Genomic DNA, 27,392 nt, shown 5'->3' with positions numbered 1-27,392 from the left:
AATGCAGTTTCATGCTTGGTAATGGAATAAAACGCTGATTTTTACTGTGATAATATGTTATTTCCTGAGTAATTGCTTGGTTAATAAGAAATACTGAATACTGCTGCAAAATATAATTTCCACAATGTAACGTTAAAGCACGTTTTCCGTTTTACTACTGTGAAAAACGATAGTTTTACCCTCACGTTACTGCCCTCATAATAGTGTTTCCTGGTCTGTACATTTGATTGATTTCCTACATTTCCCACAATGCCTTTCAACAGTACCAATAACTGCATTTAGGTTGATTTTGTTGTTGTTATTCTTTTAGTAAGTCATTTTAAGTCAAAACTATAAATTGTGATGTCTTTAAATCACAATAGCTCTTGGATGTGATTCTGTCGGCTCATATTAGTGTAAAACTACAATGTAAATGTAATTTTTCACCTGAAAATTCATGATTGAACCTCAAGTTTCTATTCATTTTTATTTTTTTTTCATATGCAGGAAACCATGATCTCTCTCATCAGACTGTCAGTGAAGATTATCTCCACCCCGACACACACACACACATACTTTCTCCTGCATCAAGGTAAAACACACACACACACACACACTGAGAGGAAGCGATAAATAATGAACAGAAACTTTATTTGTGGTAGCACTTTCACTACAACAATAGATACAAAGTGTTTTACGGACAATAAGACATGAATAAATGAAGGTGGAACAAAGGAGGTGAAGTTTGAGAATCAAATAGGTTCTTTTAGAAGGATAAATGTGAGGTTTTGTCATGGTCTTTAGCAGTGACTTTATTCCAAACCACATCCAATGATGATAAAGTGAACTTCCTGACAGTGTTTCCATTAGCATGTTGTCACTGTTGCCGGGTGACACAGGGAAAGTCTAGACAGTGGAGCAGAGGAGAGTGTAAGCTGCCATAAAGGTTTAAACCAGAGGGGCTAATGGTGGGTGTTAACAGGAGCAGGAGGAGGCTTTTAGAGCACACACACACAAACACACACACACACACACACACACACACACACACACACACCTCCACCTCCTCGTCCTCTCACTTTAACCCAGATCTGAGTGGTGACTCCTTACAGCAGAGGCCATTGACTTCCAAATGTTCAGCTGCTAATAAGAAGAAAACTATATTTATATGTGCAAGAACTGGGACTTTTATTTGTTTTACACTTTTTTTCTTATATTGTAACACTTTATTCCTTCTCTATATATTTAATTATTCTGTTTATATTTACATTAGCATTTCATCTCTTATATCCTGTGTTTTATATCATGAAAGTCGTAAAGTACTGCTGTGATGAAAAAACTGAAGTCCATCTGTTCATGGATGTGTTAAATTAAAGATATGAGTACATATTAAGGAAGGTTTCTAGTTGAACCATAATTCTAGAATAACCTTCCTGACGCTAGTAAAAACTTCCTAATTATTGTAGAACCTTCTTAATGCCAGTGGAACCTTAACTCCAGTAGAACCTTCCTAATTCCAGTAGAACTTTCCTAATTCTTGTACAACCTTCCTAATTCTACGAAAGATTATAGAAACCTTCTCGTAGAACCTTCCTAATTCTAGGAAGGATTATAGAAACCTCCTTGTAGAACCTTCCTAGTTCCAGTAGAACTTTCCTAATTCTCGTATAACCTTCCTAATTCCAGTAGAACCTTCCTAATTCTCATATAACCTTCCTAATTCTATGAAAGATTATAGAAACCTTCTCGTAGAACCTTCCTAATTCTCGTAAAACCTTCCTAATTCTAGGAAAGATTATAGAAACCTTCTCGTAGAACCTTCCTAATTCTAGGAAAGATTATAGAAACCTTCTCGTAGAACCTTCCTAATTCTAGGAAAGATTATAGAAACCTTCTCGTAGAACCTTCCTAATTCTAGGAAAGATTATAGAAACCTTCTCGTATAACCTTCCTAATTCTAGGAAGGATTATAGAAACCTTCTCGTAGAACCTTCCTAGTTCCAGTAGAACTTTCCTAATTCTCGTATAACTTTCCTAATTCCAGTAGAATCTTCCTTATTCTCGTAAAACCTTCCTAATTCTACGAAAGATTATAGAAACCTTCTCGTAGAACCTTCCTAATTCTACGAAAGATTATAGAAACCTTCTCGTAGAACCTTCCTAATTCTCGGAAGGATTATAGAAACCTTCTCGTAGAACCTTCCTTTCCAGTAGAACCTTCCTAATTCTAGAAGGTTTCCAGTAGAGGATGGTTTAAATGCAGAGAAGGAACCCCGCCCCCCCAAGGTTAATAATAAAGTATAAAATACAAATACAATATCAGCAAGAGGACAACAAGACTCATTCTTAACCCTTACTAATCACATTTTCAAAAGTTATTCGCTCAAAATGGATCAAATTCAATTTAATATTCAATCAATATCAGCCAGGATTTTACTCTGTCGTCCAAAATGCAGTTGGTCAAAGTCACCACCAGCAAACTGAAAGGTCACAAACTCCCCAGAGACTGAGAGTGTGTGTGTGTGTGTGTGTGTGTCTGCAGTAGAATGTCCTGACCTTTACTGAGAGCGCGGCCTGTTGACTTGGACCTCAGCGTGACGCTCAGGTCAAACCACCACAGGTTTTGATTGACAGCTCAGTCAAACACGCACTGAAGATTGACGCCGCCGCACCTGAGAACCTTTAATGCACGAGGGATCTAAATCTTCCTCCACTCCGCTGATATTTCTCTAACACTAATAGAAAAGTGTGTATAGAAGGAAAAGCGAGGCTCTGTGTCAAGTTTGTTTTGTTGTTGTTGTTCTGCAGGAAGCTCACAGATCTGTTTGACCTAAAAGCTCTGACATCTCGAGGGGTTATCACACACTGAGCTGCCAAAAATACTCAAGAGTGTGTGTGTGTGTGTGTGTGTGTGTTCTTGTACTTGCGGCATACTGAGGACCAGTGAGGGTTTTTAACCAACAAAGTGAGGTCATTTTTACGGAGTGAGGACATTTTGGCCGGTCCTCACTTTGTTTTCATTGAAATCACTTCCTTAGGTTGCTATAACATGCTATACTCAATTTGTCAAAAATTTTAATTTTGGACGACTTTTTTTTTTTAATTTTGGACCAAATTTTTTTTTTCAAATTTTGGACCAAAAATTTTGGGTAAATTTTTTTTTTCAAATTTTGGACGACATAGTGTAGAATTACGTTTTTGTCAATTTTTTTTTAAAAATCTGGGTCAAATTATTTTTTTTAAATTTTGGGTCAATTTTTTTTTTTACATTTTTGGTCAAAAAAAATGTTCAAACGACATAGTATAGTATGCCGTTTTTGTCAAATTTTGGAGCAAACATTTTTTTAAAAAGATTTTTTCAAATCTTGGACGACCTAGTATTGTATGACGTTTTTGTAAAATGTTGGACCAAAAATCAAAAAAAAAAAAAAATCAAAAAAGTTTTCCAGCCCTTTCTGCTCTGGGGCTCCACCTGCAGACATTTTATGGTACTGCAACCAGTAGTTCTTTGTAGATGTCATTCATGAAGTAGATATTTGTAATTGTGTTGATTTATAAAGTGGAAAATGCTGGTCCTCACTTTGTCAGCAACCCAGTCCTCAGTATGCAGCAAGTACAAGAATGTGTGTGTGTGTGTGTGTGTGTGTGTGTGTGTGTGTCAGAGAGGAACACAACCTTGACCCAGACGCTGACAAAACAAGTGGAGGGTTCAAAGGCAGTGTGGAGAATGTGTGGACGTAAAATGGAGAAGCTAAAGAAAAAATTAACTGAAACGACAAAAGTAAATTTAAAAAAAAAAAGACGAAATATATATATCTTTAATTTACCCAGGTAAAGTGTTTTTTATTAAAATAAAAATCTCTTTTTAAATGCATAAAGGTCCAAATAAAGGGGAGAATAGAATATCGTTTTATTTAACTAGGGACAATACAGTTAACATAGTTTCCAACTCTTTTTTTAATATAGTTTTATATGAACAATATATGATCAAACATGTTAAAACTACATCACATTAAAATATCAATGCATAACACATAAGAACTACAACTTAAACTATGTTACACAATAACAATTGTCAAATGATAAACATAAATGATCAAACTTGCTAAAACTACACTTGATAGAGCACTAAAACACCACGTACAAGTCAAATAAACCTAAACATAATGAAAAGAAGGAAGGTTAAAGAAAACACTAGCTGTGATTTTTGTCTGCTGCGACATGAACTGTGTGTTTGTCCGTGACAGAAGGAGAAATGACTTTTATCACTACAACTTTTACTGCACTGACAGTGTCTCTGAACAACAGTGTAGATAGAGAAGAAGAAACATGTAGGAAACGCAGGAGGAGAAAATGAGTGATGTTGGTTTAGAGGTCACGGCCTCTCCCCTGTTGGTCTGATGGATTCACACTGACAACCACAGACCACTGGAGACTGTGTGTGTGTGTGTGTGTGTGTGTGTGTGTTAGTAAGAAAGAAAGAAAGAGAGTTTTAAAACACACACCTCTCTCTCCAGTTTCCCTCGAGGCGTTTTCCTCCTTCATCGACTATGATTTTAGTCGCTCTCTGTAACACACACACACACACACACACATTCTTGTACTTACTGCATACCGAGGACCAGCATTTCCACTTTATAAATCAACACAATTACAAATATCTTCATCATGAATGACATCTACAAAGAACTACTGGTTGCAGTACCTAAAAATGTCTGCAGGTGGAGCCCCAGAGCAAAAAGGGGTGGAAAACTTTTTCGCATTTTTTTTTTGTTCCAAAATTTTACAAAAACTTATACTTAAACTTATACCATGTCGACCAAATTTTTTTTTTTAAATTGACAAAAAAAATTTGGTCCAAAATTTGAAAAAAAGAATTGACCCAAAATTTGAAAAAAAAATGTATCCAAAATTTGAAAAAAAAAATTGACCCAAATTTTTTGGCCAAAAATTTGACAAAAACGTCCTTTGTCGTCCAAATTATAATAATTTTATTTTTTTTTACAAAATTGAGTATAGCATGTTATAGCAACCTCAGGAAGGGATTTCAATGAAAACAAAGTGAGGACCGGCCAAAATGTCCTCACTCCGTAAAAATGTAAAATTTGTTGGTTAAAATCCCTCACTGGTCCTCAGTATGCTGCAAGTACAAGAACACCCCCCCCCCCCCACACACACACACACACACACACACACACACACACACAGAGGTCAAAGGTCACACAGGAAATACCTTACAGACACCAGGTTTCACGTCCATCAGTGTGCGAGTATCAACATCAAAATCATTTCATAGTTTTGTGTCTCTACGACTGTATCAAAATGAGTGCTGCGCATGACGCGTTTCCATGACGACTGACCGGAAAAAGAGGCGCGCGACGTCCTGTTTACGTGCCGCGACACCAGAGTCCAGTCACCGGTTAGCAGTTAACTGTGTCCCACTTCACATCTTTTTTGGTGTGACATATATAATTGGATTGCTTTAATAAAATTAATGATGTACTGCCTCTTAAATTATATGATATTCTCTTTTATTTAGATCATCTTACCGTGGCTGTTTCTGACACTATTAACGTTATTATACTGTTGGGTATCTTGTTGAGGAAATCTAAACCTTCCTTTTCATGTTTCATTAATGAGTTTAAGTTATTCTTTTATGCTGAAAAATACATTATTTTATTACACTATATTTAAATCTCTCTATCTTGAATGTGTTAAAACTGTTATTGTTGGGACTTCCCGTGGCGCTATTGTTCAAATCATTATTTGCAGCGTGTGTATGGAGAAGGGAGCAGTAGCTGCAGTACCACCTTCCGCCACTGAGTCGTCCCTTCTCGCGCTACGGAAGAGGATTAGGGCCACATGGAAATAAATAAATAATCTTCATGTGGAGGACAAAGCGGTAAAAAAATGGATATGTGGAAACAGAAAAAAAACACCCTGAATTCTGGTGATTAGTCAGAATTCTGAGATTAAAAAAACCCACTTATTTTGTTTGCCAAAAATGATTATTCACCCTAATCCCGTCCAGTTATACTGAATATTAGTTTTTTAATGGGATCGTCACCTGATCTGCCCTCAGACACGTTGATGATATGATGATGACAGTGATGATGATGATGATGATGATGATGATAGTGACGGCAGCCGTGATGTTTATTTAAAGACACGGGTTCACACTCTGTGAGGAGTCTGTATCAGCGTGTGTTTAATGTCTGACACATCAGATCACCTTTGAAACTGGAAGTCTATGAAATCTAGTTCTATGTAGAACAATCAAAAAACTATGACTCTATGAATCAGGATAATGAGTAGATTGTATAGATGTGCAGGATGTGAACGTATGTGTGTATCACAACTGCCTTTTCATCATTAATTCATATTCAGTCGTTTGAAAAACACCACGCCATGACTTTCCTCACGCGGTGCGACCTCACAGGTGCCATGTTGGATCTGAGGAGGAGCGAGAAAGAGCTGTCGCCTTCGTCAGCACACACTCATATCGTCATGTCGTACATTATATTTGTCAAATATGTCCGAGGACACAAAAAAATACTTTAATCACCACCAATTATATAGTAATAATAAGTAATAATAATACGTACTAATAACCTTAATATGTACTCTACTTTTACAAATGAACAGTTTTCACATGAGTAAAGATTCAGTGCGTTCAAGAGACAAAGTGTTCCTTATTTAAAGGCACAGGAACGATCAAATGAAGTTAAATCTGTGATTTAACAAAGCTTTTATTAACTATTAGTTACAATCGTGGCGTGAAGAGGATTTTAAACAATACTGTACAAAAGGATTCCTCCAGAAAGTGACCTTTAAAGTGCACTTTCCATCTGCTTTCTCTTTCTCCACAGGCCTGCTCTGCCCCCTGCTGGTTGATAGTGAAAACTACAGTTTGATTTGCTGGAAGCTGACAGAATGATGATGACGCCTCACATCAACACCTGACAGGTGAGACAAGGTCACATGTGGCCATATTCAAGGTCATGTGCGATGATGTCAACGTTTTATGTAGTAAATATAAAAATATTTAATATATTGAAAGTGAAGCAAGGGATAGACGTTTTATATAGTTCATTTTCATCATGTGCTGAATTTTTCCAAAGAGAAAATACTAAACACAGGTGAACCAGCTTTAAAATAAAGATGTTGGTGTGTTACTTTGTCAACTGTTGAAATAAAATGAATATTCAGGATTGTTGCTTCTGCAAAATGTAATTATTATAAAAAAAATCAAAAATTTTTGACTTAAATTTGAACGTTCAAATAACAAAAGCACTATAAAAACAATTTCAGCAGCTATATGAAGAGCAGCAGCAGCAGCAGCAGTTTAATGTGCAGGTATAATCCTTGTGCACACAGGGATTAACCGTGAGTGTCTTCATGGCGACTGGAGCAGATTTTATTATATGTGCTTTCACTCGCAGCGTTTCTGTCTTACTGTAATCCTTCCTGCTCTCTCATCGCCACGGCCACACACACACACACACACACACACACACACACACACACACTCTGAGAGAGAGTATAAGTACCCACAGAAGTACTTGTACATGTGATACTTATATTTGTAGGAGTAGATGCTGATTAGCAGTCATACCGGTGCCATTATTTGACTTTGAATACTGTTAAATGTGGATATAATCAAATGTTTTATGATGCCAGAATTTTATTTTCTCCTCATTTTAGTTGAATGTTTCTTTCTTTTTTCAAATTTCTTGTTTTATTTAATGTTTTTTCAGTGTCAAACAAACGAATAATCAAAATGTTATTGATTTATTGCATTTTTTTTATTTTATAGGCGATACAGAAAAAAAAAATAGATCTAAACTAATCAAAAGGTAAAAAAGGTCCTTTTGGAACTTTTTTCTACAAAAAACACAACAAAATTAGGCCATTTTTTTAACCAAATCTGCTTCATTCCTCCCACTATTTAACATACTTTTAAAGATAAACTGTATCTGTAAGAAAACCTTGTTGTGTGCTGATTAAATGGCCTCTAATGTACCTGCAACAATTCAAACCGAGTCTGTTCTTATTCTAGAAAGTCGATCCTGTAAAGAACCTCCTGCAATAATCTTTAGTGAAGTGTACGTTCAGAGGGAAACTGCAGGGACAATAATCCAGGTCAAGTCAAAGGCCGCTGTGAAACTGGAGCCTCGCAGACACCTAATATCTGTGAGAGGAAACACTACTGTACCATCACTGATACGACTGCAGGGAGGAAGTGAAGGTCGTCCACGTCTGTCAACAGACAAAAAAGCTGATGCAGCAGCTAAAAAATCCAACTAATTGATGTTGTTTATGTGACTTTTTTGGGCTAAACGACAAGACAAAAACCTGAAAAGCAGAACGTGGGTTAAAGAAAGTGCAGCACAAGCTCTGATTCCTCAATTAATGACCCCGGTGGTCAGAGAGTGGTTTTATCTGGGGCGAGGATTTGAACGGACGGTATTAGTGTAATCTTTCTTTCTGTGACCAACAGGTCTCATCGTCGTCGTCTGTCCAATACATCCCTACTTTATCTCACAGAGGAGAGGGAATCATGGCACATCTGGGCTGCAGCTCGCATTACTGAGCACTTATGGATTCAGCGTCTGCTATGTAAGGAAAACCCTGTGTCATGGTGTCTTTAATGTCAGCATACACACATACACAAGAAAAATGGATCTAAAGAACACTTTAAAGTCACAATATTTAAGTATAGCTCGTCTAGAAAGTCATTTTTCCATCACATCTTGTTTTGTTTTCACTGTGAAAACAGCCGTTATTTGAAATAAAATTGATTTAAATTTTCTTCTTTGGAGAAAATGAATCTGCCAATGTGGTAAACGCAAGTTTTGCCTGTCAATATCTCGCCACTTTCAGGCTATAATGTGCCTTAAAATGAAGAAAAACAGGACACAAACTGAACAAAACTTACATATAAGTTGTTATAGTTGTAAGTTTTGTTCATTTAAATATTTGTATATACACCTATCTGTGATAGTGAATTTTACTTTTATATTTAACACATGCACACAAACCAGAAGCAGGACAAGCTTGTTGCTGGTAATTAAAGCTTAAAGTAAGCTCTAATATCTCATTTAGACATAATAAGTTTAATTTTCTAGTGCAAAACAAGCTTTGCCAAGATATTTTTTTCTTTGTAGTCAAAAATAAGACAAATTTCCCAGAAATTAGGCTTATTTTACTTTCTTAAAAATCTGTTTTTAAAGTGTATATTATTAACTATGGACGGTAAATGACAGAAAATGTGCCAGATTGTAGGCGGTTAACACAAAACACATAGCAATGTCTTAAGTTCAGCCATAGCCAGACGTCAAACATCTTCAAACACATTAAAAGTATATATTTACATACACATATAGTATTTTAATGGAAGCAAATATATTGAAAAATGTTGTAAACAACTATATTTCACTGTGTATTTGAGGTTAAGGTTGTAAACAACAACCTTATCTATGATTAAATATACAAATCTATAAATAAATCTTCAAAAAAAACCCCCAGAAGTTTGAGATAATCACCGTCCGCCTGCAATCAATCAAATCTGCCCAGACCGTCTAATTCTCAGCTCTGTGGCCCAGTTTGGCAGCAATCTCTTAAAGCTCCCCCTCAGCGCTCATCACCCCCTCCCACAGCACAACCACAGCACTGCATGGTGAATAATTGACCAGCTCTCCCTCCTCTCCCCTCCTCGTCCTCTCCTCTATCCTCCTCTCTGTGTCTCTTTCCATCACTTTGTCTTTGTGGTGTCGCTCGTCGGGTGTTCCGGGGCAGTGACAGCCCACCCTCCACCCTCCCTGCCTCCCCCCCAGCTGCTGCTGCTGCTGCTGCTGCTGCTGCCATCATCATGTCCAGTTTCCACCGACTGCCGGCCGCATGTTGACAGCTATCAGCAGGGGAACGGACGGGAAGCACAGGAGCCGCAGCAGCAGGTAAGAGCCGAGCTGCAGAGTTAGGACAACAACGCGTCTAACAAGGAGTCTTTTATTTTGTGTAGATTTAGTGATAACATAAAAGACAACAACACGTTGATTCAACAGCTTCCTGTTTGCATGTTTTGCATCCGCTAAAAACATTTGTGTCAACGTTTGAGATTCAGGGTATGAGTGTTTTATGTGAAATGACTCAACAACAGAACTGAGGAAGAGTAGAAACAAGTAAAACACATACATGTGAGTCATTCTCTCTCTGGTTTTTGCTTCTATTATTGTCCATAAATCACTCTTTTGATCACTGATTAACATGCGTTCTTACACTCTTAGAAATAAGGGTTCCAAAAGGGTTCTTCAACAAGGGGTGAGGTTCTACCTGGAACCATTTGCTTCTGAAAAACCCTTTTCAAGGGTTCTTGGTAACACTAATGGTTCCAGTAAGAAGCATTATGATCCAGAGAACCCTTTAAAACCCCTTTCCTGAATAAAGGGTTTTAAAAGGGTTCTCCTATGAGGACAAGCCGAAGAACCTTATACGGTTCCACTTAGCACTTTTATTTCTAAGAGTGTAGATCTTGTGACTTGACGTGGATTCACTTTAAATAGTCGTGTGTTTTAGACGCTGGGAGAGAAACCACTGTTTGGAAGAATGAAAATGCTGTTTATTGTTTCACACTAAAACGCTATTAGGTGACTTGAGTATATTCTGTATACATATAAAAAAAACAAAGCAGTTAGTCAGCGTTGAGTCCGGCCTAAGTCAAAGAGCTCACTGTGTTTACTTTCAGTGGTCGTCACGATGAAGGACGTTGTGTTCCTCCTCCTCCTCGTCCTCCTCCTGTCGACGGAGTCGTCCTGCCGGACTCGCAGCAGCCGGTGCGAGCCGGGCTGTGAATGTCGAGGAGATCTCAAGTTCACCATCTGCTCCAGGGCTCTCCTCACTCAGCTGCCCGGCAGAGTCGCCCCCGGCACCGAGCTCCTCGACCTGTCCGACAACTACATCTCCGTCATCCCCAAAAGCTCCTTCGGCAAGAACCGCAAACTCCGGGTCCTCTTGCTGCAGAACAACAACATCAGCGTGGTGGAGGAGGGCGGCTTCTCTCAGCTGGAGTTCCTGCAGAAACTCGACCTGAGCTGGAACCGGATCTCCGCCCTGAGCGACGGCTTCTCCGTCGGCCTGGCTTCGCTGCGGGAGCTGCAGCTTTCCCACAACCGCCTGACGAGACTGGACCCCCTGATCTTCATGCACCTGGACGGCCTTCAGAGGTTGAACCTGACCAGCAATGTCATCCAAACCATCCAGGTGAGGTCGTTCTCCGCCATGAGCACCCTGCGGCAGCTCCACCTGGAGGACAACCGGCTCACGTCGCTGAAGAGCGGCATCTTCTCCATGCTGCGCTCCCTGGAGGTCCTCAACCTGGCTGGAAACCAGATCAGACAGATGGACATAACTGTCTTCAAGCCTCTCGTTAGCCTGACTCTGCTCAATCTGGCCGACAACCACCTGTCCACGCTCTCCTTCAAGACGTTCATGAGCATCCACACGTACAGCACCCACATCCTGCTGGAGAGGAACCCGTGGAACTGCGAGTGCGACCTGCAGAGACTTTTCCGGAAGCTCCGCACCATCCAGAGGCTCTTCCTGGACGACTACTACAACCTGACCTGCGAGGCGCCGCCCGTCCTCCGCGACTACAGGCTGATGGAGGTGGACACGGAGCTGTGCATCGCAGAGACGGTCACCGTGCTGATCATCACCATCACTGTGGTGATCACCGTGCTGGCCGCCATGCTGATGGGCGAGAGGAAGAGGAAGAAGAAGAAGAGGAAGCAGCACTGGACGCAGCAGGGGGAGCTTTCAGATGAGTCGGACTATTGAATGAAACGCACCTTCCTCCTTATTTCCTCTGAAAGTTCACTGTCTGTAAATTCATGTTTGTTCTCAGGAACATCAGCACATCTGGAGCAAACGTTGGCATCGTGCACTTCATTTCCTTTTTTTAATCTAAATCATGCTGGAAGGATTTTCCTTCAGCTTTGCACCAAAAAAGCCTAGAAAAGAAAGGGTTCTTTCACACACACAATACATCTGCACTTTTTTATTATTATATCATATTTATTCAAGTTGCTCTCCAATAAGTGGAATATGTTAATAAGAAAATGTGTATTTTCTCATAAAACCTCTAAATAGTAACTATCATTTTTTTATGTAAAGTAGTAGTGGTGGTAGTGGTGTGTTATTAATGTCCCTGGGAAAACAATAAATGGGATGTTGTGACAGTTGTGTGTGTTCTCATTTAAAACAACTATAGCGACCCCTGCTGGTACAACCGGTTTACTGCCCTGGCATCATGAGGATTTTACAGATGCACCGGAATGGGTGGGGTTTGTTTTTAATCATTCGTTTTCTCATAAAATCCAAGGAAAAATGTTTTTATTAACTTATTTACTTACAGAACAAAGTGAAACTGTATTTTTTCCCCCGTTAAAACAAGGGAAAAAAATTATAAAAAACAAAACACAAAATAATATTATATTTAAGTTGTGTCAAAGCTTTCAAATATTACTATTTTGACCTATGAATTATCTGTTCCATCCATATAATATAATATAATATATAATATATAATATAATATAAAGCGGTAGGAAATGGATGGATTGACGGATAATTTGCGACGGCTTTTATTGTGAAGTTATGAACCGGAAGCGGCCTCTTTGTTTGATGTCATTCCCAGAACAGGTGGAAGCTCCGGTTCAACGAGCCTCTGTTGTTCACAATAGAACGCGCTCGGAGCCGGGGGGAAACGCTCTAAATCCACGGTACTTTTGACAGGAACGCGAACTCTCTTTGCCGCAAACCGAGCCTTGTTGTTCGAACACTTTGGAGCAATTTACGAGCGGTTTCCCGTGAGAAACTATGCGAGCGAAGAGCGAACGAATCGACACAAAGTGCGCAGTCATAGTTTAATGGGAGCGGTGACCTGAGCAGGTGAGTTAAAGCCGTGTACGTTAAAAAAAACGTCGTGTTTTTGTTTGTGTTTCACGGTAAATGTCGTCGCAATGTGTTTTAAATTAAGTTGAAACGGAGTCGACGCGCGACATAAAGAGAGACGTAAACACCGGGAAGCCATTTCCTGTTCCATTTGTCTTCACTGATAACGACATTTCCTGAATTAGCCCCATTATATATATTGACTTTTATATGATATACGTCTAAAATGAAGCGTGTCCGTGTGTAATATATGACATAATTACACGTAGGGTCGTCAGTGACTGACAAACTGGTTTCAAACTGGGGTCCGAGGACCTACAGTAGCCCTTGTGTTAGTATTAGTAATAATAATAATGTCTTCATTTTCCTTTTAAGTTTGATGTTGAATTACAACAACCAGACTATATGTAGCAGGGGTCAAATATGATTGAATAATGACTAAAAACAAGCAATAATGAAACAAATCAATAAATAATAAATTAGAACAGATTCTTGTTTAAAAGTGACTTTAAAGAAGAAGGAAATGTGTTCAAAAATGTGTTTTAAAGCCTCTCAACGACCCTCATAATCCCACCCGGGCTTTGAGAAAATAGAAACCAGGTATTTTAATGACGTTAATTCCTTCCACTTCCAACTTGACCGTTTTATTACGTCACAAAAATGCCCCACGTCAGACGTCTAATTATAGCACGTTTACAAGGTTTGTGAAACCTCTACTGTGTTATCAGCATCCTGTTATTGCTCTTGCACACCAGAGGTGTCTATATATTTAAAGATATAAAGGATAAGTCACTATTTTTTTGTTTTACAAATGAGAGTGCGTACACCCAAGTAGGGTGTGTTTTTATTGGCATTTCCTCACAATGTAGGAAGAAATGAGTAGATAATTTTGCATCCCAGATTCAGAAATTCAGAGCGGTAGTTTGGTCGCCGTGTGCCGCCGCCGCCGCCGCCGCTCACCCTCATTTCCTTATCTTGCAGATATGCCTGCTGACGACAAGGTTGCCATCCTGACAGATGACGAGGAAGACCAGAAGAGGAAGTATGTCTTGGCCGAGCCGTTCAACACCCTGTCGCTGGGCGAGCGGCAGGCGGACGCGTCCCCGTCGCCCGGCGACGCGCCGCCGGAGCCGCCCTCGGCCCTGCAGCCCGACTCCATGAACTGCTGCCAGAGGATGTGCCTCCGCGTCAACAGCCACCTGCTCATCTCCAAGATATTCTACTTCTTCTTCTACGCCGCCTACGGCTCGCTGCACCCTCTGCTGGCCGTGTACTACAAGCAGCTGGGCATGTCGCCCAGCCGCAGCGGGCTGCTCGTCGGCATCCGCTACTTCATAGAGTTCTGCAGCGCCCCGTTCTGGGGCGTGATCGCCGACCGCTTCAAGAAGGGCAAAGCCGTGCTGCTGTTTTCCGTGTTCTGCTGGGTGGTGTTCAACTGCGGCATCGGTTTCGTCAAACCCGCCGATATAAAGTGCGTGGAGAAATACCCGGTGACGACGGCGATGCCCTTGACCACCGTGAGCGCCGTCACGACGACGACTCTTCCGTTCAACAACGACACGGATCTGAGCAACCCGAGCAACCACACCAGGCGTCGCCGGAGCCTCCTGGACCTTTTTGGTTTTTTTAAACACCTGGACTTTACCGTGTTCTCCAGGTTTAAACGGAACGCTGACGCTAACGCGACGTCCGCGCCCCCGTTTGTGCCGCTCAACACCACTCCGCCGGTCGCGCCAAACACCACCCTGTCCACCACCACCACCACCACCACGACCACCACCTCTCCCGGACCCACCGTCGCAAAGGAGTACCAGACCACCTTCAACCAGGACCAGGTGGAGAAAATCTTCCTCATCATCCTGCTCGTCATCATTGTCGGCGAGTTCTTCAGCGCCCCCGCCGTCACCATCGTGGACACAGTCACGCTGCAGTACCTCGGCAAAGCCCGCGACCGCTACGGCCTGCAGAGGATGTGGGGCTCCCTGGGCTGGGGCATCGCCATGCTGCTGGTGGGGATCTGGATCGACCACACGCACGTCATCGTCACGGTCGAGGGCGGCGGCGGCTGCCTTGTGCCCGAGTACCGCAAGCACAACTACCAGATCGCCTTCATCGCCTTTGGCGTGCTCATGGGCTTGGCGCTCATCGTCGCCACTCAGTTCTACTTCGAAAAGGGCGGGAACTACCAGCACGAGTTTCCGGAAGCGGTGGTGGAGCAGACGCCGGAGCCCAGCAGCTCGGACCAGACCCCCAGCAGCCCCGACGCGCCTCAGGAGTTCCAGTACAGCGATCTCCTGAAGCTCCTCTGCAGCGTGCGCTACAGCTCCGTGCTCTTCGTCGCCTGGTTCATGGGCTTCGGCTACGGCTTCGTGTTCACCTTCCTCTACTGGCACCTGGAGGACCTGAAGGGCACGACCACGCTGTTTGGCGTCTGCTCCGTCCTGAGCCACATCTCCGAGCTCGCCGCTTACTTCACCAGTCACAAGTTCATCGAGCTGGTCGGACACGTCAGGTGAGAGCCAGTCGGTGACGGTTTTTGCTTGAAAAATGACTGACTGTGAACTTACTTACTTTACTTTACTTTACTTTGGTTTGAGCTCTTGAACCAAACTTGAAAGCTTCCTGCACTCCACCCTATCTTCCATCAGGGACTGGATTTCCTTCACTTCAATAAGCTTTGTGTCGGCTCTTAGGGTATCGATGAAGGTGCCTTTTGGTGTTCCACGGCTTCTTTTCCCTTTTGTAGGCTCCATTAACACTAGTCTGGAGGCTATGATATCAGGATGTCTAATGCAATGAGCAGCTAATTTCAATCTTCTTGCCTTTATTTTCTCGGAGACTGGTGGCAGGTCTTGATAATGTAGGTTCCATTTAGAGTGTCCATGTTTCACTCCCATATAGCAAAATGGATTCTACAGTGGCGATGAAAAGTTTCAGTTTTTCCGCGACAATCCAGATTTCCAAATTTTCCTTAGCTTACGGCAGCTCCTCCACGCTTTCCGTACTTCTATGTCCTTTTCTGAACTTTCCACGTTTGAGCCGAGGTATTTGAAGCTCTTTACTTCCTCAACTAAGTCGCCACTTAGTGACTGTGAAAATAACCTCGTATTTCAACGTCTGAGCGTGAGATATGCACGGTGTGTCTGGATTTCTTCTGTTGTTGCAGCAGCCCTCAAATGCTCTGTGTTGACTCATCGCACTGAGTGAGTGTGTCCGTGGTCACTGTGGATGTTCTTCACTGTTAAGGCCGAAGACACAATGGCCCCATTGATGATGGTCAGCGTTTCTCTCTGGAGTGAATTCAGTGCCGGACCTCACAGGGACATTGGAGAGTGCGGTGTTGGATGACAGACTGCAAAGCAGAAGCACACGTCGTCGTCTCGTCTGTCTCTCTTCTGGAAAGAAACCCCCCGAAGCAACGTTGAAGTGTTCTTTTTAAAAAAAAATTTAATTACATTTAAATAATGTAAAATAGGAGTCTGGTGCGCATCACATGCCGCTGACTAACAACCCGTGACAGAAGTTTCGAGAAGATGCCGCTCCTCGTTGATTAATCTCAACTCGTACAAAAGGAAAACACGCATTGTCTACTTAGTCAGACGCAGCTCGACCTCGGGGTGTTCGCGCACAGCCCTGAAGTAAAGGTTTGCAGACATCGAAACCTGCGTCGTTTGCTGCATTTTCTGTACTTTGTACTGTGCAGGCGAGCGCTCGCTTCCTGTTTTACCAGAAAGAGCAGCAGCAGCAGCGACCGACACACAATCCTCCAGCTGTGTAACCCCCCGCGGTGTGAAACCACCTGTCAGAGCGAGATCATGTGCTTGTCTCTTCACCGATGAGCTCATCTGTAAAAATTTAAGTGACAGTCGAGTGATGTGGGGGCTGAGAGAAGTCACCTGACGCCCGTAACTGTCACTGTGATGAGGGCAACAAGAAAGGTTTGAATGTAAACACGTTTTTGCTGTGGGCAAAATCCCCTTTTGTCGGTTACGCATCGAGGCACATTATTGTTTCTGTGTAAATCAACCTAAATGTTTCTTAAGCTACGCCACCGTTCAAAAGTTTGGGGTCACCTATACATTAAAAGTCAGACTTTTATTCGTCAAAAGAGTTGCAAAATGAATAGAAAATATAGTCAAGACATTGACAAGATTAGAAATAGTGATTTTTATTCAAAATAAAACTGTTTTCAGCTGTGCTAACATCATTGCACAAGGGCTTTCTAATCATCTTCTGACGCCATTAGCAAACACAATGTACCATTAGAACAGTGGAAATGGGCCTCTATACACATATGTACATATAACATTAAAAACCAGACGTTTGCAGCGAGAATAGTCGTTTACCACATTAACAATGTATAGAGTGATTCATTTAATGTTAAATTCATTGTAAAAACAGTGCTTTTCCTTCAAAAATAAGGAAATTTCTACCAAACTTTTTGAACGGTGGTGTACGTTCGTTTACATTCTGTCCTCGATAATACACCGTCGGTCCGAACGGGAACCCCAAACGTGTCCAGCTTTCCCCCGTGAACTCGGAGCGGATCACATGTCGCCCGCGTCGCGTCGTCTGTGTGTGTGTGTGTGTGTTCCGAGTGAACTCGTGTCTGCGTGAGCAAACACCGATCTAATGCAGTTAAGTGATGAGCAAAGAAAACACAACGATGACCGGCCCGAGGGTGTGTCCTCCTGCTCACATTCAGGTTTGTCTGCTCCGCGCTCGGCTTCGCTTTCGGGCTCGTTTTTGCTTCGTAACGACATAATCGCCCCCCCAGAAATAAGCTGAATCAACATCGTGGCAAATTGATTGATTGGTTCATAGTTGGCTATTGTAGAAACCAACAAAAACAAACATAATTTCCACGTTAAATAAATAACGTCATTCATGAACACTTTTGTTTGTCTTTCTCCTCAGAGTGCTGTACATCGGCCTGGCCTGCAACACCGCCCGCTACTTGTACATCTCCTATCTGAAGAACGCCTGGATTGTGCTGCCCATGGAGGTCCTTCAAGGTAACTTCCTGTCTCATTTTCTCTGAGAGGGAGTGAGGGAGGGAGGGAGGGAGGGCTCGGAAAAACAAGGGCATTCTGGGAACGGGCTGTTTGTTTAACAGGACTCTTATCAGACGACCTTTTTCCTCCTCCTCTGCGGTGGTGAGAGGCGGCCGGAGCTGCAGCTCACACACACACACGACTCTGTAATAAATACAGAAATTAAAGCCTGCAAATCCTCACATTTAGGACGCGTCACGACGACTAACTGCTATATATTTCTTTCCGACACTATAGTAAATAGTAGGACCTTAGTATTTTATTATATAAATCCAAGCAAAACACAACTGTGATGCTGAAATCTACAATACAGTAATAATTAGTACACTATTATATTATAGGAATATAAATGTTTTGTTAATTGCATTCAAATAGATATTATTTATGAAGAAGTTGAAAAAAAAAAAACAGAAAAAGATGAAAATAGCCCAGCTGCTGTGTGAGTCATAGTGGAGACACCAATGTAGACTGTCGTGTGTGTGTGTGTGTGTGTGTGTGTGTGTGTGTGAGACATCCGCCCTGACAAAACACACGGACACCCCACAGAATAAATAGATCATGAGCAGTTTAGAGATTAACGGTCCGTCCACCGTGAAACATTAAGCAGGGATTACTCTATGCACTCTAATATCTTTGTATACGTCGAGGAATAATAAGCCTTTACATTAAATGAAAGTCCACCGTCTCCAATTCAGCCGGAGCGAGTGCACGTGGTTTGGCTTCTTAAAGTTAGAACGTTATCATCGTTATGCAAACAAAAGAGCGGCTCTGCCCACGTTTTAATCCAAACGCATTAACCAACAAAAGAGAGAGTTTTGGGAGAGAGTATTGAACGTGAAGGCCACCGTAGTTCAGGGAGCGGCGGGCGGAGCCTTCATTTCTGACATTCTTTAAACCAAACCATTAGGTGTCACTTATTCTTACACACTTCAAAGGTCAAAGTTTGTCCATTTGGGGAATCTTTACGTCGTAAAATGATCGTTTTTTTCTCTAAACTTAACTGTGCCCACTTTATTATTACATCATTAACAGCCACAGAACAGTAACGTATATGATTTTTATGATTTCTTATATGGACGTAATCGATAAATCGTTCTAAAACGTCTTATATTGTTCCATTTCTCACACACAGTAATCCCATAACAAAGCTAGACAAATTACTAGAAGCTTTATTCATGATTAAAACAACATTTCTGATCGTTTTCGCTTCTTAAATGTGAATATTTTCTTGGTTTCTTTGCTCCACGTAACAGAGAAATCATTAAAACTGAATCATTTTGGTTTGTGGATACAGAGAACATTGTCATTATCAGGTTTTACAAACACTGATCAACACCTTTTATCAGCATTTTATGGACCAAAACATTAATCCAGGAATCTAGATAATAATCGCAGGTTGCAGCTCTGCAAATGACACAAAACAAAGCACAGCTCAGAGAGCTTAAATCACCATGTAAGAAAGTGTAACGCATCTGATGATTGTTCTCCATAATAACACATGAAAGGTTTCCCCCCCCTCCACGTCACTCACTGCCTGTTCCCCCGTGTGTCCTCCAGGTGTCACTCACGCTTCAGTCTGGGCGGCGTGCATCTCCTTCCTGAGCGCCGCCGTCCCTCCTGCGCTGAGGACGTCGGCGCAGGGGATCCTGCAGGGCCTCCACCTGGGTCTGGGCCGCGGCTGTGGAGCCATGGTGGGAGGAGTGTTTGTCAACTACTTTGGTATGACAGCACAACGCAACGACGGCGACATGATGACCGCACACAGGAGCTGAAGTGTTCTCCAAATAAATAAATACATACATAAATAAAGACGTGCAAACAACGCTGATGTTTGCGTTGCAGGTGCTGCAGAGACGTTCAGAGGGATAGGCATGGCCTCCCTCGTCATCCTCCTCATATTTTCCTTCATCCAGTGTTTGAGCGGAGGCGTCGAGGGCAAAGGTGAGGGAAACCTTGACTCACCTGATAAAACTTTCTCTCAAAACTCTCAAAATTCAACGCGACTCCTTTCATCCCGTGTCCTCAGAGGACCAAATGTTGGCCGAGAACATCCCCGTGCCCTCCAGCCCGGTCCCCATCGCCACCATCGACCTGGTCCAGAGCCACAACGGCGTCGGCGGCCCGACGGCGAGCCTCCAGGCGGCGCCCGCCTTGCCCGTCCGCAAGACCAAGCACCAGGAGGACCAGGAGGACGTGACGCGGCCGGCGTGGATGCTCTCCGGGTCGCCGTGGGTCACCGTCGCCTTCGCCGTCTTCCAGATCAAGGAGATGATGAGCGTGGCCAAACTGGGCCGACCGCCGCCGGAGACGCGCCCCCTGCAGGTGAACAGAGTCACACACATAAGACTTTAGAGTGGCTAAACTTGTGCTAATGCTTGAAATACTCGCACTAATACTAAGTAACTATCTTCTAATGTCTTGTTCTGCATCAAAAACCACCCAAAGAAATTCAGTCTAAAATGACACTGGGACGATCAGAGCGAGACATTTGATTGCTTTTATTCTCAGTGTGTCACCACTTCCTGTTGTTTGGATTGATGTTACACACTCGGAATAGACTCTCATTCATTCATTCATTCATTCATTCATTCATTCATTCATTGATAATTTGGTTTAATTCTAAGTTTCCACACGTGGGTGTGTGCTGTCAGTGGAATAAGAGGTGTGCTGATTTTAGACGATAGCCGTCTGATGACTTTTATGACTGTGTGGGAAATGTTACTTTACCTTTTCTCTAATCTGATCCCTCTGGTGCTTCCTCCTCTCTAAAAAAAACAAAACAAAATAACACCCGACTGCCCACACACACACAATGAAGAGAGGTGAGACATTTTTTTTTGATGCGTGCAAAGGTCGATGGAAAACTACTGTGTGTGTGCAGGGGGTGATTCTCTGTGTGTGTGTGTGTGTGTGTGTGTGTGTGGTATGTGGTGTGGGCGTGTATGTGCATGCGTACGTACGTCTGCCGTGCGATTGTGAAAAAAACTCCCACGCCTTGATCTGTGACGTCCATGTGAGTCGCATGCATGCGTGCATGAATTGCTCCCCAGTGATGTCACCACCCCCTCCCTCACCCCACTCTCCCTCCCTGCTGGCCCCACCCTCTCTGGTGATGATGATGATGATGGACCTGCTCGCCTCTACCTTTTTGTGGCTTCTAGATCGGGACCCAAACTGTATTCAACACATGAAATTAACATTCCCCCCCCCCCCCTCATTTATAATCTATGCACAGTAACAATTTGCACCACAAAAGTTAACACCACTTCACTTTAGAGCCAAATCCGCCTTGGCACAGTGTTAAATTGAACTCTTTTAGTGTTAACGTTGTTAAATTTAACACTACTCCACTATTGACTTGACTATTTAAGCGAGACTTTAACGCTGTAAGTGAGGATTGATTAAAATAAATAAATATGGGCCCAGATCGTTTGGTCTCTGTTGCATGCGAGTGATATTTGTGCTGGGATTCAGTCGTGTTTGCCTGAATCTCAGCTTGTCCTTGTCCTTCCTCACTCGATCACTCTGTGTGTGTGTGTGTGTGTGTGTTCCTGTCTGCACTTGTGTGTTGCTGTGAAACATCATCGGTCACGGGGACCAAATACTGTTCATCTGTGCAAAGTCCATATTTAGACAAGGACGCTAAGCTGCCCCACCCAGGTGAAACAAAGAGCTTTAATTTGCAACATCTCTGGTGTTTTTAGTCAGAAAATGTCACTTTAAACTAGTGCTGGGCACGAGGCTAGCACGTGTTAGCGCATGACGCGTTTCCATGACGGCTAACCCGGGGAAAAAAGGCGCGCGTGACGTCATGTTTTACGTGCCGCGACCCCGGAGTCCAGGCACCGTTTTCCAGTTAGCTCCGTTAGCTGCATTAGCTCCTTTTAGCGCCGGTTAGCGCGCCTACAGTCGAACTGGAGCGGTCTGTTTATTAAAGGAAAAGAGCAGCGCTACGAATAACCGGTGTACCTGTGTTCCTGCGTATGTGTGCCTCTGTTTTTAAAGTTTAGCGTTACTTTAGAGACTCGTTTTAACAATCGGGAGTCACGTAAACATGACGTCATGTTAGCTCCTTTAGCGCCGTTAGCGCGCCTACAGTTGAACTGGAGCGGTGTGTTGATTAAACGACAAAACTACAAATAATCGGTGTACCTGTGTTCCTGCGTATGTGTGCCTCTGTTTTTAAAGTTTAGCGTTACTTTATAGACTCATTTTAACAATCGGGAGTCGCGTAAAACATGACGTCATGTTAGCTCCTTTAGCGCTGTTAGCGCGCCTACAGTTGAACTGGAGCGGTCTGTTGATTAAACGACAAAACTACAAATAACCGGTGTACCTGTGTACTGCGTATGTGTGCCTCTGTTTTTAAAGTTTAGCGTTACTTTAGAGACTAATTTTAACAATCGGGAGTCGCGTAAACATGACGTCATGTTAGCTCCTTTAGCACCGTTAGCGCGCCTACAGTCGAACTGGAGCGGTGTGTTGATTAAACGACAGAACTACAAATAACCGGTGTACCGGTGTACTGCGTATGTGTGCCTCTGTTATTAAAGTTTAGCGTTACTTTAGAGACTCATTTTAACAATCGGGAGTCGTGTAAACATGACGTCATGTTAGCTCCTTTAGCGCGCCTACAGTTGAACTGGAGCGGTGTGTTGATTAAACGACAAAACTACAAATAACCGGTGTACCTGTGTTCCTGCGTATGTGTACCTCTGTTTTTAAAGATTAGCTTTAGCGTCATGTGTTAACGTGCGTTAACGTTGACGCCATTAACATCCGCTATCGCGTTAGCGTGCCCAGCGCTACTTTAAACCTGTTTTTGTGCATGTAGTTTAATATTATTGTTAAGATAAGTCATAAAGTTAACTAGAGCAAGGTTAATAGGTGGTTAATAGTTTCTTAGAAGACAAACAAAAATGGCTTCCCGTCACCCACCATCACCTGTTTCCTCCTCCTTGTTGCCAGGTACTTAATGGGGAGGAGGCGACTGAGAGCGTCAGTATGGAGGAGGAGGAGGAGGAGCAGCAGCAGCAGCAGCAGGAGGAGGAGGAGGAGGAGGAGGAGCGCAGTAAATCAGGTGACGACAACACAGATCCACCGCCAACCACCTCAGAACCACCGTCACCACCACCCACACAACCTCACACCGCCCACCCCACTGAAGACCAAACGCACCCAGACAGAGGAGGGTCCACAGAAGACTCAGCTGTTATAGCAGAAAACACAGACTGATGATTTAGGTTTAAATTTTTTTTTTTTTTTACACACAAAGCTTCAAACTCTGGGTTTTATTGCTGCTGCTGCTGCTGCTGCAAAAAAAAAAAAAAAACACCACCCATGTCAACAAGTCTTAAACGCAGTCTTAGTGGTTAGTTTTTAAGACTCAGACTTGTTCGAATGGGTCGTTTTCTTGCAGTTGGGACTTTTGTTGTGAGCGATAAAAGGGGAAAAAAAAAAGAAGGAGCCGTGTTTGGTCGCGTTTGCAAATCCGACACCGCCTCAAAACTGCACTATAATATTATTATTATTATAATTATTATTATTACAAGTGTGAAGGAAAGTCCTTCGAGTGAGAAGATTGTGCCTCTCTTCATAAGTTATTTGACCATTTATTTATATATATTTAAAAGGAAAAAGGGACTTCAGTTTCAACACTTTGTAGATTTTAAAACCAAGCGACAGCACAAACCGCGACACATTCCAGTCGTTTTCACTGGGGAACGAGGTTTAAAACATTTTGTTATAAAAAAAGTTCCCAGTTGTTTATTCACCAACGGACCAGAAACTTTAACTTTAAATATTCATATTTCAATGTATCCAGATTATTTTTTTTTTTAATGTTTTCTGCTGCAGGCCGTAGTGTTAGCTAACTGCGGCTAATTTCTTTTTTCTTTTCACGAGACGCGGACACACCTGTTCTGTCAACACTGCGGCAGAGGATCGTACCGCGTCTCTCTTTTAGTCAAACATAGTCAAACGACCGTTTGGAACTATTTTAATCCGGGGTTCAGGCCGTGTTGATCTTAATTTAATCATGGGAAAAAAAAAATTGTTATATATGCTGCTGCCAGACTAGTTTTTAAATGTATTTTTGTGCTGCAACACAGAATTAAAAAAAGGGATTTAAAAGTCTGAAAATGAACCTGCGGAAACTTGCAGAAACTCCGCTTTTCTTTACCGTGTCCTTGGCAACGCTGTAAAGCACTTGTCTGTGGAAGAAATAATCATAATAACAATAATTATTATTACACTTGAGCGGATCCACGGTTGGAAAGATGTCACGGCAGCAATGCATGATTTCAGATTTCAAGAAGCTAAATAATCTGTCCGAAGTGCCGTCAGATTACCGTGTGCTTTCCTGACGAGCACTCGACTGTAGCAGAAGGAGCCGGAAATGAAGAAGTGCCTCGTTTAAAAAACGGACTGTATACGCCTTTAAAACTCAACTATTACAAAGATGTCGAGCAAGGATCCCTTTACTGTAACACGCACTCTGACACAGCACAGAGTCGTCTTTATTGCATTTATTGGGGGGGGTTTTTGTTTTTGTTTTTGTTTTTGTTTGTTTTTTAATCGTGAAGGTCGACTTCGCTGCTTTTTTCGTATTTAAATAACTGCCAATAACTGACACGCCGTACCTGCTGTCTTTGATTTCAATGCCAAAAATGCACAGTATTCCGTGTTTTTGAGTGTTTTTTTGACCCCCCCCCCCCCCCCGAGTCGGAAATTCTGTTTACTGTTGATAGCTTAAAGATTAAAGGAGGTTTTTTGTGGGGGAAAATGGCAGCAAATGTGTGTTTTTCCATGTGTGTGTGTGTGTGTGAGTCTTGAAAGCCAGTATCAGCACTAGAACGCAGTATCACTGTAACCACCATATTACAAGAGTTATTATTAAAAGGTGTTGATTAAAAGCTGATTATTTATTATACGTTTAATTAAACAATACATTGTGTGTAATAAGTAAATAAAGAAGGATACTTTTGTCCTATATACAGTAAAATATAAAATAAAGTCCTTTAAGGAAGCATGGTCAGTTCAAGGCAGATGTTGTGTTTAAAAGCAGCCACTTGATGGCAGTAGTGATGCGGGAAATGGACTCAACCAATCTGTGGTTTGTGTGTGTGTGTGTGTGTGTGTGTGATGGAGAGACTCAGAGTGTGGAGGGTTATTGAGGTCGTTGTGCGCCTGCTAGTGATGGGTGTGTGTGGGAGGACAGTAATAGGCTTCCTCAAAAAGTAAAGCTTCTGCTGTTGTAAAAAAAATATATATATATATATATATATATATATATATATATATATATATATATATAAAAATAACAAAATAATAATAAATAATAAAATCAAACCGTCTTGGCACACGCCTGATATTCACGGGTGGAATTTCGTCTGTCGTTGCCGCCGCTGTACGTCGCGCGTGGTCCTTGTTAATGAAGAGTGTTAACAGTGTCATGGCCGCGGATCTGCGTGCTTCACTTTAAATGACACTCGGGGGTTGGATTGTGAGGTGGGGTGGGTGTGTGGGGGGGTGTGGGGGTGGAGGGGGTTTGGCTTTTAGTCTGCGCTGCGTCTTCAGGAAATTGCAGGGAATTACCTCGTGAACTGACCTGCAGACGCTAAAGTCAGATGTTAATCGTCGGTTGTGGGCATTTGGCAGTAGATGTGAGGTGGACGCCGTATTTCTGGAGCTGTCGACAACACGTTTGTGCCATTTCAAGCTGTTTCTAAGACTTCATTCTACACGTGTGTAACAGATAATCTGTTAACGTAAAGCAGAAACGAGCAGCCCCTCGATTAGCAATTAGTCGAGTATTTGTTTGGCCCGTTTAAGGTCAGAAAATGAGCAAAATATTCACATTTAAGCATCTGACAAATCGGAAAACCCGTCTTAAACGGATGAATCCACGATAACAACGTATCGCGCTTGTGAAGAAATGGCATTTTCTCCCATTTGACCTTTGTAGCGTCTTGTTTTTGAACCTGCTAAAGTGTTTGATTGCCTTTTTCCTCTCAGGGCTTAGAAACATGCTTTTATCCACAGCCTTTACGCTCACCCCCCCGGGCCATTAAATGATCTCAGTCTGATGTTGACAACTAATGAATGGCATGAGTTTGTTTGTTAAAAACGATGTAAAGCTTCAGTCAGCGCTTCAATTACCATCTATATATATATATATATGTATATATATATGTAAAAGCATGGATATTATGGTGTCCAGTCAAACGCAGAGGCTCTTTTTTAGCTTCTTTTTTAGCGTTTTCCTGCTACTGTGATGTTACAGATGAACCAGACGCCCTGAGGAGGCGACATGTTCGCCTCATCTTCTCCCAGACACTTTTGAGATTATGGGCTTTTATAAGCACAAATAAAGTGTTTAAAGCCGTATTTATTGGCCGTGAAAAAACAAAGATAAAGTGTGTTATTGAGTACTCGTGCAACGCGATAATCGATATTTTAATTAACAAACGGAACGGTTCCTGCCGCTTCCACTCGCCGGGCTGTTCTTCAGGAACCGCTGTTGATGTCTGACTTGAATGTTTTGCTAACCTTCCAGTTAGAACACTATGTAAGAAGCTTTCAGCCGTTAAATTTGCTCCAGTTCCCACAATAAGCAGCAGAGAGACCCCACAGCTGATTGTTTATGCAGACATCGAGTTAAGACTGCAGTTTCATTTCAGCACGAACAGCACAAAATACAAAAGACTTCAGTGTCGCTTCACAAATCCAGTTTATCGTGCTGTAATTGGACGTCTCAAGGGAAATGAATACACATTTTCTCCAACTCGGCTTGTAACATTTCAATAAATGTTTCCTGCTCAGTGTCATTGTTATTTTAATATTATTATTATTATTATTATAATAATATAAAGGTCACAAATCTAAATTCTCACCATCTCAAGAGAAGTTTTGGCTCATGGGCGTTTGAATCCTTCTTGTGACACCGTATATTAAAAAATACGATTATTATTATTGTCATAATCAATTAATGGATTTTTGGTCCAGAAAATGTTGATTTGTGTTTCGTCCAGTGCTGTGCACAAACCTGAATTACTCACTTTTGTTGATTTATTTGTAAAAGAAAACTGAAAATATTCACATCGTGACTTCAATCTTATAATTCCGGGAAATAAAGTCGGAATTCTGATTTTCATCTCAGAATTCTAAGAAAAAGTCATAATTCTGACTTTAATTTCAGAATTCTGAGGAAAAAAAGTCATATTTACGACTTTAATCTCAGAATTTGCAGAAAAAAAGTTGGAAAACTGATTTGAATCTCAGAATTCTGAGAAAAAAGTCGGAATTCTCAAATTAATCTCAGAATAAGAAGAAAAAGTCGGAATTCTGACTTTAATCTCAGAATTCTGAGGAAAAAAGTAATAATTCTGACTAATGTAGGAATTCTCAATT

General features: G+C 42.0%; 2 protein-coding genes across 2 annotated transcripts; both read left to right on the top strand.

Annotated features, from left to right (window-relative positions):
- Positions 1-10,734: 10,734 nt before the first annotated feature.
- On the top strand, positions 10,735-11,818 carry LOC310943193 (uncharacterized protein; the record flags this gene model as incomplete). Its single annotated transcript, XM_083908719.1, is given in 2 exon segments — positions 10,735-11,766; positions 11,768-11,818. Coding segments are annotated over 2 exon segments (1,083 nt in total).
- A 971-nt stretch (positions 11,819-12,789) lies between these two features.
- LOC310943191 (major facilitator superfamily domain-containing protein 6-like) lies at positions 12,790-23,216 on the top strand (the record flags this gene model as incomplete). The annotated part of the gene is made up of 7 exons (XM_083908717.1): positions 12,790-12,924; positions 13,909-15,439; positions 17,845-17,942; positions 19,539-19,700; positions 19,824-19,922; positions 20,008-20,303; positions 22,950-23,216. Exons 2-7 carry the CDS (start codon positions 13,911-13,913, stop codon positions 23,214-23,216), a joined length of 2,451 nt encoding a protein of 816 aa, XP_083764843.1. The 5' UTR covers positions 12,790-12,924; positions 13,909-13,910.
- Between the last annotated feature and the right edge of the window lie 4,176 nt (positions 23,217-27,392).

The sequence above is a fragment of the Microchirus variegatus genome (assembly GCF_963457635.1).
Source record: "Microchirus variegatus genome assembly, chromosome: 22".
NCBI classification, from domain to species: domain Eukaryota; kingdom Metazoa; phylum Chordata; class Actinopteri; order Pleuronectiformes; family Soleidae; genus Microchirus; species Microchirus variegatus.
The sequence above is the reverse complement of the archived record's forward strand: the minus strand, read 5'-3'. Positions and strand labels throughout refer to the sequence as shown.